The 14,051-nt window shown below is 36.4% G+C and overlaps 2 protein-coding genes and 1 pseudogene across 2 annotated transcripts; all 3 read left to right on the forward strand.

Moving 5' to 3' along the window:
• The first annotated feature begins 4,425 nt into the window (after positions 1 to 4,425).
• LOC133704234 (proline-rich receptor-like protein kinase PERK9) lies at positions 4,426 to 10,080 on the forward strand. The gene is made up of 8 exons (XM_062129012.1): positions 4,426 to 6,266; positions 6,707 to 7,117; positions 7,204 to 7,290; positions 7,738 to 7,808; positions 7,918 to 7,994; positions 8,230 to 8,377; positions 9,431 to 9,592; positions 9,703 to 10,080. Exons 1-8 carry the CDS (start codon positions 5,186 to 5,188, stop codon positions 9,871 to 9,873), a joined length of 2,208 nt encoding a protein of 735 aa, XP_061984996.1. The 5' UTR covers positions 4,426 to 5,185; the 3' UTR covers positions 9,874 to 10,080.
• Positions 10,081 to 10,724: 644 nt separating this feature from the next.
• LOC133704236 (uncharacterized) lies at positions 10,725 to 11,241 on the forward strand. The gene has a single exon (XM_062129013.1). The coding sequence runs from the start codon at positions 10,745 to 10,747 to the stop codon at positions 11,210 to 11,212; it is 468 nt and encodes a 155-aa protein (XP_061984997.1). The 5' UTR covers positions 10,725 to 10,744; the 3' UTR covers positions 11,213 to 11,241.
• A 128-nt stretch (positions 11,242 to 11,369) lies between these two features.
• On the forward strand, positions 11,370 to 12,953 carry LOC133704235 (probable calcium-binding protein CML15; annotated as a pseudogene).
• Positions 12,954 to 14,051: the final 1,098 nt, after the last annotated feature.

A 14,051-nucleotide genomic window follows, 5' to 3' on the forward strand; every position in this document is an offset into this window, starting at 1 on the left:
GGAACTAAGCCTTCTTTTGCCCGCAAACTGCGTTGCCCAATCTTCTATCTCAGACAAGGAGTGCTAGCTCGCTATATGTAGCGAGCACTGTTCACAAAGCTAGAATAAAAAGGTGTTTTAAAGAGCATGAATGCTATGGAAAAAAACTATACTTGCTATTATAGCCAAGGAGCCATGATAAAGAGTATGGTTGTGGATGCTCTAAATCGTTTTGGAGAGAGTAAGACATTTGATTATTTTGCCAATTCCATCATAGAGGCCCTAAAAAGGGAGTGGTTTTTCTAGGCAAACAGAATACACTTCGACACTATCTTCTTCTTCCTATGCACTCCAACATTAAACAGTGCTGTGATGCATCCCTTTTGGGTTGCTCCGAGGTCATCGTAGTTAAATACTTGCACCGGTTGAATTATTTCATTTCTTCTTTTCTTTTTTCTCTTGTGGGAAGCATGTGTGAGCCATTCTTGGGACCATCCAAAGTTCCAAGCCTATAAACAGATTCAATTTGGGCTCTGCACAACCAGCTTGATCAAAGTCTTTGTTAAAAGTTCATCGGGGCCAATGTAGCAGTATTTCTATCAATCCAGAATTGAATCATTCTAAAGGGTGAACCCGATAAAGATTAGGTTAACCAATCATAAGCAATAGAATCTTGAATTCTGAACAACCACTCCAGGCGAGGATTTTCATGGTTATGGAGCGTACAAGTCATTTATACAGGGAGAATTCAATACAATTGAAGCTATGAAATAAATGGACAATCAGCCATTCATGTTCATACAACACAGATTTCGAGCACATCACATGTCGTCCCTAAATTTAACCAAGCCCAATTGCTTGCAAGGATTTTTTTTTTCTCTTATCAGTAAAGGTCATACTGAACTCAAACCTGGAGTGATACATTTTTGAGATTTTATTTTATCATGACCTTCTCTAAATTTGAACTCGATGCATGCTTCCTTACAGGTTAAATTCACACCAAGATTCTAGGCTACCATTTTACAAGTAGTGTTTGAGTGCATGACATGCTGTCCTAAATTTTGACCAAACCCAGTTGGTTCTAACATTTGAAAACATACAAAGCTATCTTTTTCCTATGCAGGGAATCATTCAAGATGTTCACACATTTATATACGAGAAATAGAATTCATAGTTAATAATTGAGTAATTGAGATAGATTCTAGCTCTAGGCTACCAAACATTAATTACTAATATTTATGGTTCACCAACAGCAGTTCAATGGCCTGACTCTAACTTTTACGCGTAGTTTGCTGGGTTTCTCCGTGCTGTCAAAGTGCATGCCTGGATCAAGGACCCAGTACGCGTGCAGTCAAATTTACGGTCTGCTTGCGCATCTTTCTTCGACCTCCACCAACACCTCAAAGCATCGGTCCTTTAAAAATATTTTTGAAAAATATTATTTTTTTAATTTAAATTAAATTATTGTATGTTGTTTTGATGTTAAAAGTAAAAAAAATATTATTTTAATATATTTTAAGTAAAGAATATTTTAAAAAATAAAAAATAAATAAAACTGATTCATGGATAAGTATAATATAATTGGTTCCATTATCATCTCAATAATATAGGATTTTTTTAGAGAGTCAAAATGTAAAAACATTAAGAGCTGAATTAGTATTATATCTGCTGCGGTTGTTTTTTAAATGATTTTTTATTTTAAAATATATTAAAAAAATAAATTTTTATTTTTAAAAAATTATTTTTGATATTAACATATAGAAACATTAAAAAATTAATTTTTTTAAATATTTTTTCACTAAAAAAACATACACAGTCTAGACAAATTGAATTTTATTTTATTTTTTAAAAAAAGAAAGATGAAACTTCGAAGCTTCACGGGTTGGCATAGATAGGTCAATGATTGGACAAAAATGGCCCGCCACCACCTCCTAAGATTTCCTCTTCTTTATTATAATTTCTCTGCCACCCAGTAGTCTCCACTCACTTCCTCTACCTCCAGCTTCAGCTTGAAGTGGATAAAGCTGCCAATAGTCTCTACTGGCTATTTCACCCGTGCGCTGCATATTGAGCCATGTTCTTCGGTAATAAAAAAAATTCAGCATACAAGCTTTTTCAGTGCACTTTTTGATATAAAAAAGCCCCACTGGAACTCATGCATTTATTTGATTAAATAATATGAGAATTTTTTGTATAAATAAATAAATAAAAATCATTAATAATAACTAAGAATTAAATAGAATAAAATTAAAGAGGAAAAATATTATGTAAGGTTGCTAATATTAAAAAAAATTACTATCATTTTATTAGAAAAGAGAATTCCTCCTAAGACCATAATTGTTTTTTGAAAGTGTATTTATAAACTAAGTAAAATTAAACATATTTTCATTAAAAAAATACATCATAAAATATTGTAAAAAACTAGGGAAAAATCAATAAAAACCCAGCACTAAATAATGGAGTTGAAATAAAAAACCAAGAAAAAAAAAAACCAGCGAACCCAAAAATAAAACCCAACACACTTGGACTTAAAAAGTCAATGCACGTGGGCCTTCCAATCTAGGTCTGCATGCTTCGGCCGAGTTATTTTTATTTTTTTTCAATAGATGGACGGCACCCTTTTATTTTTTGAAAAAAAAACAAGTGACTACCAAGTTTCAAGGAATGAGAAGGTTGCCGGGGCAATGGTTTTTTTCTAGAAAAACTTGATTTTTTGTTAATTTTTAACCCAAAACATTTAAAAAACACTTTATAAAACTTGAAAAAACTATCTCTGGCATCAAACAATTTGAAAATCCAAAATAAAAAAAACCTTATGAACTTTAATCTATTATCTCAGGTAAGATGTAGGACAAAGAACACTTCATCGAATGGTACTCATGCACACAAATATCATTAATTTTCATAGTTGTAGTCAGTATCAATAGACTCTCTCATTACCATCAGAATCCATTTACTTTCTCATTCACCTCTAAAATCATAAAATAAAGAAATAAAAAAAAATGAAATTCTGGATTGAAATTAAAATTTTAAAATATTGAAGGGCCGGATGTTATAATTTAAAAAGTTCGAGGATCAAAGTGAACTTTTTATCCCAAGTTTGAAACAATCACCACATTTTTTCATATTTTTCGCTTTGATCATTTATCTTGTAATCTTTCATTTGCGCAGTAAATTTGTGTCTATAAAAGTGTAATTAAAAAAAATACAAGGATGAAAAATAAATATATAAATCATTATTAAACTTAAGTTTACCTCATAGAGAAACGAGATTGGATAGAAAAACAAGTAATTGCAGATGCTATGGCATTCTAAATGATTTTATTCTCCGACCATCTCCTCGAACTCATCAGATCAGAGGGTATTTCTAAGTTAATACAAAAGATGATTCAGTGTTGATTTGTTCCTTTAATTGGAGAAAATTAAAATGAAACAACGCTTGGCATCACCATGCTGAATTAAAGACAGCAAATAATTTAATAATTTTGTACGAGGGTATTTATTTTTGTGTTTTAAAAATATTTTTTTAAAATATTTTTTTAAAGTGTTTTTATATTATTTAGATGTGCTGATATTAAAAATAAAAAAATATTATTTTAATATTTTCTAAAACAAAAACTTTAAAAACCAATCGCTACTACAATACTAATTAAAATTTAAAAGAACTTTGAGGGATAGCTTAACTGATTAGACCTTGAGTTTGCTCCCAATAATCAGGAATTCGATCCCTCTCAGGACCACCGAAGGTTTATATAGTAGTTAACTTCAGGGTCTGTGAAATTAGTCGAGCTACACGCAAGCTAGTCTAGACACCTGTATTAATAATAATAATACTATTAAAAAATTGAAAAGAAAAGTCCAAATAGAAAACAGATTACATAACATTAAGGATTAGTTTATAGGATCAAACAAGGCTTGAAGACGAATTCATTATCTGTGGGGAAGGTGGGTATTTTTTCACTTCTCCTTCCAATGCGATGAATGAGCTCATTCCGTATGTTATCACTCAGAATTCAGTTTTATTAGGGTTTTTAAAAATAATGGAAAACAAGATTTATAAATGTACAAGCAAAAACATAGATCATTTACTCAAGATTAATATTAAAAAATCTAATTGCAGATGAATTTAAAGACAGACATCTTTATATTTTTTTTAAAAGTCACATGTTCATACAGTGTATCTTGGACTGGACGTTACCACAAAGACAGTGCTTTGCATCAATGGACCCTTAATAATAATATTATCATGACGGCGACGATAATGCTCTGATTTCCTCGATAATAAGAAGTTAAAACTATTTTTTTTAATTATCTTAAGAAAATGTTTTTCATGTTATTTTAAATAACTTAATAATTTCTTTTTAAATATTAATATCAAAATTCGAAACGTGTATACACGCGCCCCCATAACAAGCAGCGCAACCACTTACGTTACGAAGATTTTAAAAATATCTTAACGTTTACTATTCATGCTAAAAAACACTGCCTCGGTATTCTTCTGCTTCGAGGGTCTCTATCAACGCTGCTTCTTGTTCCTCACTTGAACTTCCTATGTAGGGAAGACAGAGATTAAGAGTGCTAGAGAGTTTTGCTGCAACGCAAATGACCCGAAGAAGTTGAGGAAGGAATTGTACCTTTTTTTGTTTTTTTGTTTTAGTTTTTTCGGGCTTTTGGCACGCGGTTTCTTGTTTGTAGAAAAACCAACGGTGCTAGTGTTGCTGCATTTTCTCATTGAATGTAGAGGATCTTATTGGTGTTGCTGGAGTCAGTTTGCTGATCAAAGTCTGATTCTTTTTATTTTACACTAAATCTAGTAACATGGGCGTTGCTTAAAAGGTTGCTCTAGTGATGTGGTTTGGTCTGGTCTGTGATATATGTGATCTGGGTTTTAGCTGGAAAGAGATTGGAATTCTGGGTTTAGCTAAATAGCCCAGGCGATCAGGTTCTGGCTCCAAAGTGGTTGCTGTGAATGTTTGGTGACTTTTCAGGCTTTAGTTGGTTAAGTTCGGTGATTTGAATCTCTCTTGGTTTTAAAGTTTGTAAATTTTGGAGGTTCTTCTTGAAGTTGATCTGTGAGTTTTGTTAAAGAAATCCTTCTGTACTTGAATTGAGAAAACATAGTGAAAAATTGATGGAGGTTTAAAATTTTGTGATGTTAATTTTTGCATGACTTGTAATTCAAAATCACTTGATTTGATCTGAAGTAATGGCAACTGTATCTCCATCCCCAAATTCACCTCCCCTGGCTGTTTCATCACCTTCAAACAGTACACCACCCTCGCCATCCACTACTAGCTCATCGCCGCCAGCCTCCTCTCCTCCTCCTCCTACTTCCCCATCTTCACAGCCCAATGCCAATCCACCAAACCCAAGAAACCCTTCAACACCACCCCCGCCACCTCAATCCGCTCCTCCCGCTCTTTCTAATCCTCCTCCTGCCACACCACTAACCCCTCCACCCACGACATCGCAATCTCCACCTTTATCCGGTAGTGCACCCAACTCCAATTCTCCTCCACCACCATCAGCAACTCCGCCTGTGAGGTCACCCCCACCCCCACCCCCACCCTCATCTAATCCACCTTCAATTTCACCTCCACCACCACTGGTGAATCCACCTACAAGTTCACCTCCACCACCTCAGGATTCTCCTCCACCACCACCATCAATACCACCACCTCAAAGTTTACCACCACCATCAACACCGCCACTTCAGATCTCACCTCCACCACCACCCTCATCAAGGCCACCTCAAAATTCACCACCACCGCCTCCTCCAACCCCATCACAACTGCCTGCCAATCCTCCCCCACCACCAGCATCTGTCTCACCTCCTCGAAGATCACCTCCACCGCCAGCATCGACTCCACCTGAGAATTCACCACCTCCACCAGCATCAATAGCCCCTCTTCCCAGTAATGTGCCCCCACCTCCTATGCTTACTCCTCCAACTGCAACTGCTCCTCTACCACCACCTGTCCCATCATATTCTACTCCACCAGCATTGTCACCACCAACAATAAGATTGTCTCCACCTCCACCCTCACTTGTTTCCCCGCCATCACCCACGAACAATACTGCCCCTAATTCACCCGAGAGTTCGAACTCCACAGGTAATGGGGGCATTGGTATTGGAGGTATAGTGGCTATTGGTGCAGCAATAGGAATTATAATGCTCATCCTCGTTGGATTGGCTCTCTGGTGCATGAGGAAGCAGCGAAAAGAGATTTCTGGACTGAATGGTGTTTATGTTATGCCATCTTCTTTGGGCTCTTCTCCAAGATCAGGTATATATTTCAAACAGCATTTCGCCATTTCTTCTTTAATATGTTATGACTTTTTGCAACAGTATCACTCATATTCAATAAGTACTGCTATTGGTAACTCTGCCAAGAGGTTTTTTCTCTGTCACGTCCAAAACTTTCATTGGTGTTTTTTCTCATAATTTGATATAACCTCTGCAATTTGTACCGCGTCTGATTTGCAATCAAATTTTTCTAGAGCATATCTTCTGGTTAATAGTTTAACAAATACAAAGGGTTATGTGTAAATCATATGGTCATTTTGATCTTAAAACTTAAAAGAATACAAATAATTGGTTAATTTATTGTCAGCTCACCTATCAAGACGGTAATCTATTCCTAGCAGACTTGCATTTAATGAGATTGTTGTTAAGCACTTGAATGATATTGTTGACAAGAACTACTGTTTAAATTTGTCTCCTCAGGTTCAACTTTCACAAAGACTCAGTCTACAGCTCCCCTAATAGCAAGTCGTTCTAGCAGTGATTGTTTTTCTTTGCCACCTGAATCAAGTGGATTAGGTAATTCAAGGCCTTTCTTTGCGTTTGAAGAGCTAGTCAAGGCGACAAACGGGTTTTCATCCCAAAACCTTTTGGGAGAAGGTGGATTTGGTACTGTATATAAAGGTTTCCTGCCAGATGGGAGAGACGTGGCAGTGAAACAGCTGAAAATTGGTGGAGGGCAAGGTGAGCGAGAATTTAAAGCTGAAGTCGAGATTATTAGTCGTATACACCATCGCCATTTGGTTTCACTTGTGGGCTACTGCATATCTGAGACCCGAAGATTGCTCGTATATGATTATGTCCCTAACAATACCCTACATTTCCATCTTCATGGTAAGCTATGTCTTATAACTGAGATTTGGCATGTCAGTTCATCAAAATAGTTCATCAGTCATGCATGTTGGTCTTTCTTTCTGTAGAGGTGGGTAGGCCAGCTCTGGACTGGGCAACACGTGTTAAGATTGCTGCTGGTGCAGCTCGGGGGTTAGCTTATCTCCATGAAGATTGTAAGTATTTCAAGTCTGGATTTTAGTAGCTGGATAATGTTCACTCTCACTTCCAAAATGAGTTCAAGACATTATTCACCTGTTTTTTATTCTTTTTCTACACGTGGCAACTGTTTTCTTAAGCTATCCACTGGTACCTGCTCTTCATTTTCAAATGTTATGATCCAACATTCACTAATAAAAAACAAAGATCTAATAACTGAAGGATTTTACAATATTCTCATCCTAAAGCATAAGCAGAATTTCATCTTAATCAAGATTAGTACGAGCATACCAGTTTTAGTACTACTGATGTTCCTAGAGTTAAGAACATGCTGATAAGAACTCATCCATGTGATCATTGATAGATGCACTGGTTTCTTACACTAAAATATTGAATGAAAACACTTAATCGACTGCAGATGGTGTAGTAGGTATTATTCATTTGATTTACTATTTTATGTTTAGGTCACCCTCGGATTATTCACAGGGATATTAAGTCGTCAAACATTCTTTTAGATATCAACTTCGAAGCTAAGGTATGCATGGTTTTTAGCTTCTGATTATTCACAGTTTTCCCTTTACCATTTATTGATGATTAGTTTCAAGTAGATTGTTGTTTAAATGCTTCTAGATTTTACTTTGCAGGTTTCAGACTTTGGGCTTGCCAAATTAGCTCTTGATACAAACACTCATGTAACAACGCGTGTTATGGGAACCTTTGGGTAATAACTCATCTATTATTTGCTTAAATACCTGCCGCTACAGGGCTACTTAGAGGCACCCCTACTCTCTCTCTCTCTCTCTTTTAATTTTTTCTGGAGGGAGGGCTTCAGTCAGTCGGGAGTTGATGGGAATACTGTTTTTGAAGTACAGCTGTGTTATTTTCTTTTCAAGTGGAATGAACATATATCAGCCATGTCTATGTGCATTGCATCTAATGTTTAATTGATTGCTCAGATACATGGCCCCTGAATATGCATCAAGCGGCAAATTAACAGATAAATCTGATGTGTTCTCTTATGGAGTTGTGCTTCTGGAGCTAATCACTGGACGGAAGCCTGTGGATGCATCGCAGCCTGTGGGAGAGGAGAGTCTTGTTGAATGGGTAAATTGTTTGTGCACCCTGACTGTTCAGCTGATGAAAGAAAGTCTCATTCAGTTTTCATGAATTGTTGATTGTTCATTGAAGCATGCATTATAGATACATCCAATAACCTAGTTACAAGTATTAAGGGCTTGAATGACAATTTTATTGACAGATCAATTACTCTCTGTATTGACCTTGTTCTTAGCTTTCTTTGTCTGCTGAGCAGATCTATCCTATAGATGTGCCTTTTATTTCAGCATGCATAAATGATAAACTCAATGAGATCATTTTTCCTGAAGTTGCTACTTATCTGTGATAAGTCGATATGGCTTCGTTTGAGTAAAACGTTTTTATGGTTTCTGACTGCTTAGCTTTGATACCAGTAGATGTTGCTGAAACTGTCACATTTTTTAGAACATTAGTTACAAGAGTAATAGAAACAGGGCTGCTAGATCTGTTTCGAAGAGAGTTTGTTTTAAACTTCTTATATATACCCGTAGTGGTTTAATTTAAGGAACAGATGTGCTTATTTTAGAATTAGGTTGTTTGGAAGATTTGCTTGATGAGTGGATGCTGTTCCTTAGTATATGCACGGTGGGGGGGGAAGGGGTTCTGTGGACTGTGGCCTCTAATCATGTATAGATTTTTAACTGATGAAAATAACTCAGCACATCGAAAATTGAAAGCCATCCCAGATCTAGGACTAATTTTCCTGAACCTTGAATTAAATTCAGTACATAATCATGATATTCCTCGGTGCATGAATGATAAAAAATGGGTAACTGATAAAACAAATGCACAGAGTTGAAATAATGGTATGTCTTTAAAAATTGTCTTGATGTCGTTTCGTCTTCTCTGTTCTTTTTGGTGGAGAATACATAATCCTGCTTTTTGTAGTTTTCTTTTGTTCTCTTTTCAATAATGTAATCTCCTTTTGTATCTATAAAAAGAAGAAGGAAGGAAAAAAAATGCACGTGTTCAAAGAAATTGATCTATATGTAAAGCTAGTATTTGATCCTCCACAATTTTGTGCTCGAAATCTTCTCACCCAAAGCGTACCTTTTCTTTCAGGCTCGACCTTTGCTAAATCATGCACTAGAAAATGAGGAATTTGAAAGCTTGGCAGATCCACGGCTTGAAAAGAATTACATTGAAAGTGAAATGTTCCAGATGATTGAGGCTGCTGCAGTCTGTGTGCGGCATTCAGCTACTAAGAGGCCACGGATGGGACAGGTAATTGCAATTTGATCGCAGAACTAGATGAAAAATCTTGCTTTTATCATTAAATGTTCAGATTTGGAGATGTTGGGATGCATTTCTTTAAGCCTGCATATGCTTCTCAGGTTGTTAGAGCTTTTGATACCTTGGCAACTGCTGATCTAACCAATGGAATGAGAGTAGGAGAAAGTGAGTTATTTAACTCTGCACAACAATCTGAAGAAATCAGACTATTTCGAAGGATGGCATTTGGTAGTCAAAATTACAGTACAGATTTTTTTAGCCAGGATACTTAAAGAGCACATGGTAAATAGTGTTAGAGATGAATTCTTCGACAAACAGCAGCAGGACTCATGAATTTTGAGATGCAGCCTATACAAGCTCAAGATGTACAGGATGGTCTCTGAAATTAACTCTCTGCTGTAGGGATTGGATTTCAAGCCCTTAATACTGGTAGCTGGGTTAAATTGGTTTTCCCACATCATAGCTGGGTTAAAAAAATATATCTAAGTGCTGAACAGTAAAACTAAGTTTTTTAGAGTGTTTAGGTAATTCGTTTTAGAAGAATAAAGGCACACCCATAATTTCTTAGCGGAAAAGGAAATGTTACATGCTTCTTACATACAACCATCCAAGATGAAGGACCACAACAAAATTCCGACAGAGAGATAATGTTAAACTTACGAACCATGTAAAGTGAATGGAACCAAGTTCGGATAACTCGAGGGAAAAGCTTGTGAAGAAAGCCATCGCATAGACAGTGACTAATTTTTGTTAATTTCAATTCTTGAGTAGGGGAGAGAATCTTGAAGAGACTTCAAAACACTCAAGGCAAGGCTTGAGGTCATACAAGCAACCATCTAATTCCCAAGAAAAGTAGGTTTCAAGCAACAACATCTGGACGCTCTATGTTTCCCTTTACGTCCAATATTCTATTGTATGCAATGACCCAAACTAAAAGCTATGGCTGCATTTCAGGAAATGCAGCATGTAATCTTTTAATTCATGACTAATTGCCTCCTTTTTTTAGCTTTGCCACATATCATTCTGTTTGCTTTACCCTTTCTGATTACCCTCCAATGAGAACAAGGAACGTATTCCTTATCACGACATCAACCATTCTTCTTCATCAACATCATCCCCTTCCTTCTTCCATCCTTGACATCCATGGAAGATCTGAACATGCTGGCCGCAGATTGTGTAGTCATATCTTGTTGCTGCCAATGCTTGATACTACAATCGATCATATTCGTCTTGCTCAAACTTCCCCGCAAAGTCATTCAGAAGACCAGAGCATATGCTAAGAAGAAGCTTTGGCACAGAAAGAAAGAGAAGATATTAGAATCGGTCAGGGGTAGGTTCCAGGATAGTTTTGATAAATTTCTAGAAGGGTCTATAGAAATCCAAGTAGATGACTTCCATGGAGGGCATGATTGTGAGAGCTGCATTGAGGAAGTTGAGGAAGTCTTAGAAGGATTTTCTCAGAAGGGGGAGTTTGCTTTCGGAAGCTTTTGGGGTAGGGTTGGATCAGTGACCTCTCCAGCATGTATAGTAGCTGTGCAGGAATTTGATTTAAGTGTTGCACAGTTTGAAGTGGTTGAAACAATCAGTACATCTTTCAGGCATTCATATTAATAAAGCAAAAAAGTAAGTTCCATTTCCAATTTATTGTATATATCCGTAGTAGTTCCACTTGATTAGAAATTTGCATCCAAGTCATTCTTTACTCATCATTAGGCTATTTTGCTCTTACATGAACAATGAGACTAGAATGCCAATATCGGCAAAATACAATTTCAGTACCCTTAATCATAAAGGATAAATGTGGTGATTTTCTAAGAAGGTTCCAAGCTGCATTGGACATATGCAATAATTTTCCACAATTAATGTCGTGGGGGTGTATTGGAATGAGAATCATTTCAGATGGGGTTTGATTAATTGTTGGTTTTAAGAACCGGCTTGATTTCCTGAATAGTTTTTGCTTGTCAACTACTGACCACAAAATGCTCTGAATTCTCTCAGAAATATGAACATTCAACAGGAGAAATAACTTTCAACCCATGCTACCCAGGACAGTCCATTCAATAAAACAATGAGGATATATTTAATCTAGTTTCTGCACACTAAGATTAAATCTTTCTTTCTGTTGAAATTTAAGCAAGCCATATCCATTTTCGTTGTCATTTTTCTTTCATCTTCAATCTTAAATGACAACATGGAGAACAAATATAGTTGGCAAGTGCTAGAATAAACATTTTAACAAGCAGGCTAAATCTCTGAGGATATACCACCAATCCACATGCCCTCATGTGCACAAACACATTTTCAGAAACTTCAAAACTTGAATACCTTTGCTCTTTTTATCCCCACATAACACGGCAATGATATAAAAGCGGTTTTGGTTTGAACCATTCCAGTATTCCAAGTCTTCAAGACAACACACGCACAAGAAAAACTAAAAACTAAGCCCCACATCCTTGGCCAGCCAAAATACAGACACACAAAAAAAAAAAAATTCCTTTCCTTTTCTTTCACCTCCTCCATTTCCAGCCATGATGGCAACCCCTCAGACCGATCAGTTCAAGGAAGTCTTCATGCCCTTCGATATGGATTCCGATGGCATCCTTACGCATCTAGAGCTCGCTGCTCTTCTACGTTCTCTTGGCCTCAAACCTACAGGTTATCAGCTTCATGCTTTGTTATCTAAAAATATGGATGCTAATGGCAATGGTCACGTTGAATTTGATGAGTTGGTTAATGCTATATTGCCTGATATGAATGAAGAAGTCTTGATCAACCAGGAGCAGTTTTTGGAGGTTTTTCGATCATTTGATAGGGATGGCAATGGATTCATTACTGCTGCTGAGCTATGGCTAAAATGGGACAACCTTTGAAATATCGTGAGCTATATCAGATATGATGAGAGAGGCTGACACCAATGGAGATGGTGTTTTGAGTTTAGACGAGTTTGCAAACATCATGGCTAAATCCGCTGCTGATTTTCATGGCATCAAAGTTCCATAGAGCATGATGAGAATAGTCTTGTTAATACATGGACATAGACATTGGGAACTTCAATATCCATTAATGTGTCGTTAGCATCATTGATGGTTTGAGATGATCCTATGACCTTTTCTTTTATTTATTTCTTTTTTTTTTCCATTTGATTTTTCTTGTAATTTCTTGTATGTGTAAATGTAAATTTTTTTAAGGTCTGGTCATGGGATTCCTGTGAACAAGATGGAAGGAGGAGAAGAGACCTGAATCCCACTTGAAACAACTATTAACACAACTTGTGGATTGTATAATGTTATATTTATTGTAGTGGTTGGTATTATTTGCAAAACGAAATAACATGAAAATAACATTTTATCTACTAGTTTCCAAGATTTTCTTCACTAATTTTTCTGCTACACGACATTACTGGCGGCATCACCAATCCATGAAAGTACGGAAACCGGATGCGATATCATTCGAGGTCCAGGGTCCGCAATTGAGAAAGCAATTCGGCCTCTGAATGCACGAAACTAGATCCAATGATCCACGGGCAAAAGGGTAGTTGTTAGTCTGTAAATGGATTGCTATGAATAAGACCATGGGGTACAAACTCTACAACTGAAAATATATAGAACTATGGTTATGGCAATGTACGATGTTTTTTTTTTAAATCTGTGTTGGATATGAGAACAATATCTCACTTCTATATGCTTCTTATGGATCTGGATTATCTTCTCCTCTAGAAATTCAAGTGGAGATAATTGGTTTTTATCAAAAGTTGCTGGGTGATATGGGTAATGCAGTTTCCGGTGAAAGTGTGGCTTTTTTTTAATGCATCTTGAATAAGAGGCTTTCTTATCATTTGAAGCAATAAATGATTGCTGATGTTACTCCTGAATTTAAGGAAGTCATGTTTTCTCTAAAAAGTAACAAGGCACCTGGCCCTGATGGATTCTCAGCTGATTTATTTAAGAAATCTTGGAATATTGTCGGTGAAGACGTTGCATCTGTATCTAATATCTTTCAACAAAGAAAGTTGCTCAAAGCAGTAAATTCCACAGTTATTACTCTTGTGCCAAAAAGGCCTATATCTTGCTGCACAGTTTTTTATAAATGCATCACTAAGATACTAGCCAATAGGCTAAGAGTTTTCCTTCCTTATCTTTTTAGTTTAAACCAGTCTGCATTTATATATGGCAGGAGAATAGGAGATAACATATTGATTGCTCAGGAAGTGGTGAAAGGCTATCTTAGGAAAAATATGCCTCCCAGTTGTGCTCTCAAAGTGGACTTGATGAAAGCTTTTGACTCCGTACATTGGGATTTTCTGTTTAATTTCGTAGAAGCTATTAATCCCTGCTAAATTCATTGCTCGGATCAAGGCTGTGTTACAACTCCATCTTTCTCTATTGTGGTTAATGGAAGCTTGCACGGATATTTTTTCTGGCAGTAAAGGATTGAGGCAAGGAGATCCATT

The sequence above is a fragment of the Populus nigra genome, chromosome 10 (assembly GCF_951802175.1).
Source record: "Populus nigra chromosome 10, ddPopNigr1.1, whole genome shotgun sequence".
Lineage (NCBI taxonomy): Eukaryota > Viridiplantae > Streptophyta > Magnoliopsida > Malpighiales > Salicaceae > Populus > Populus nigra.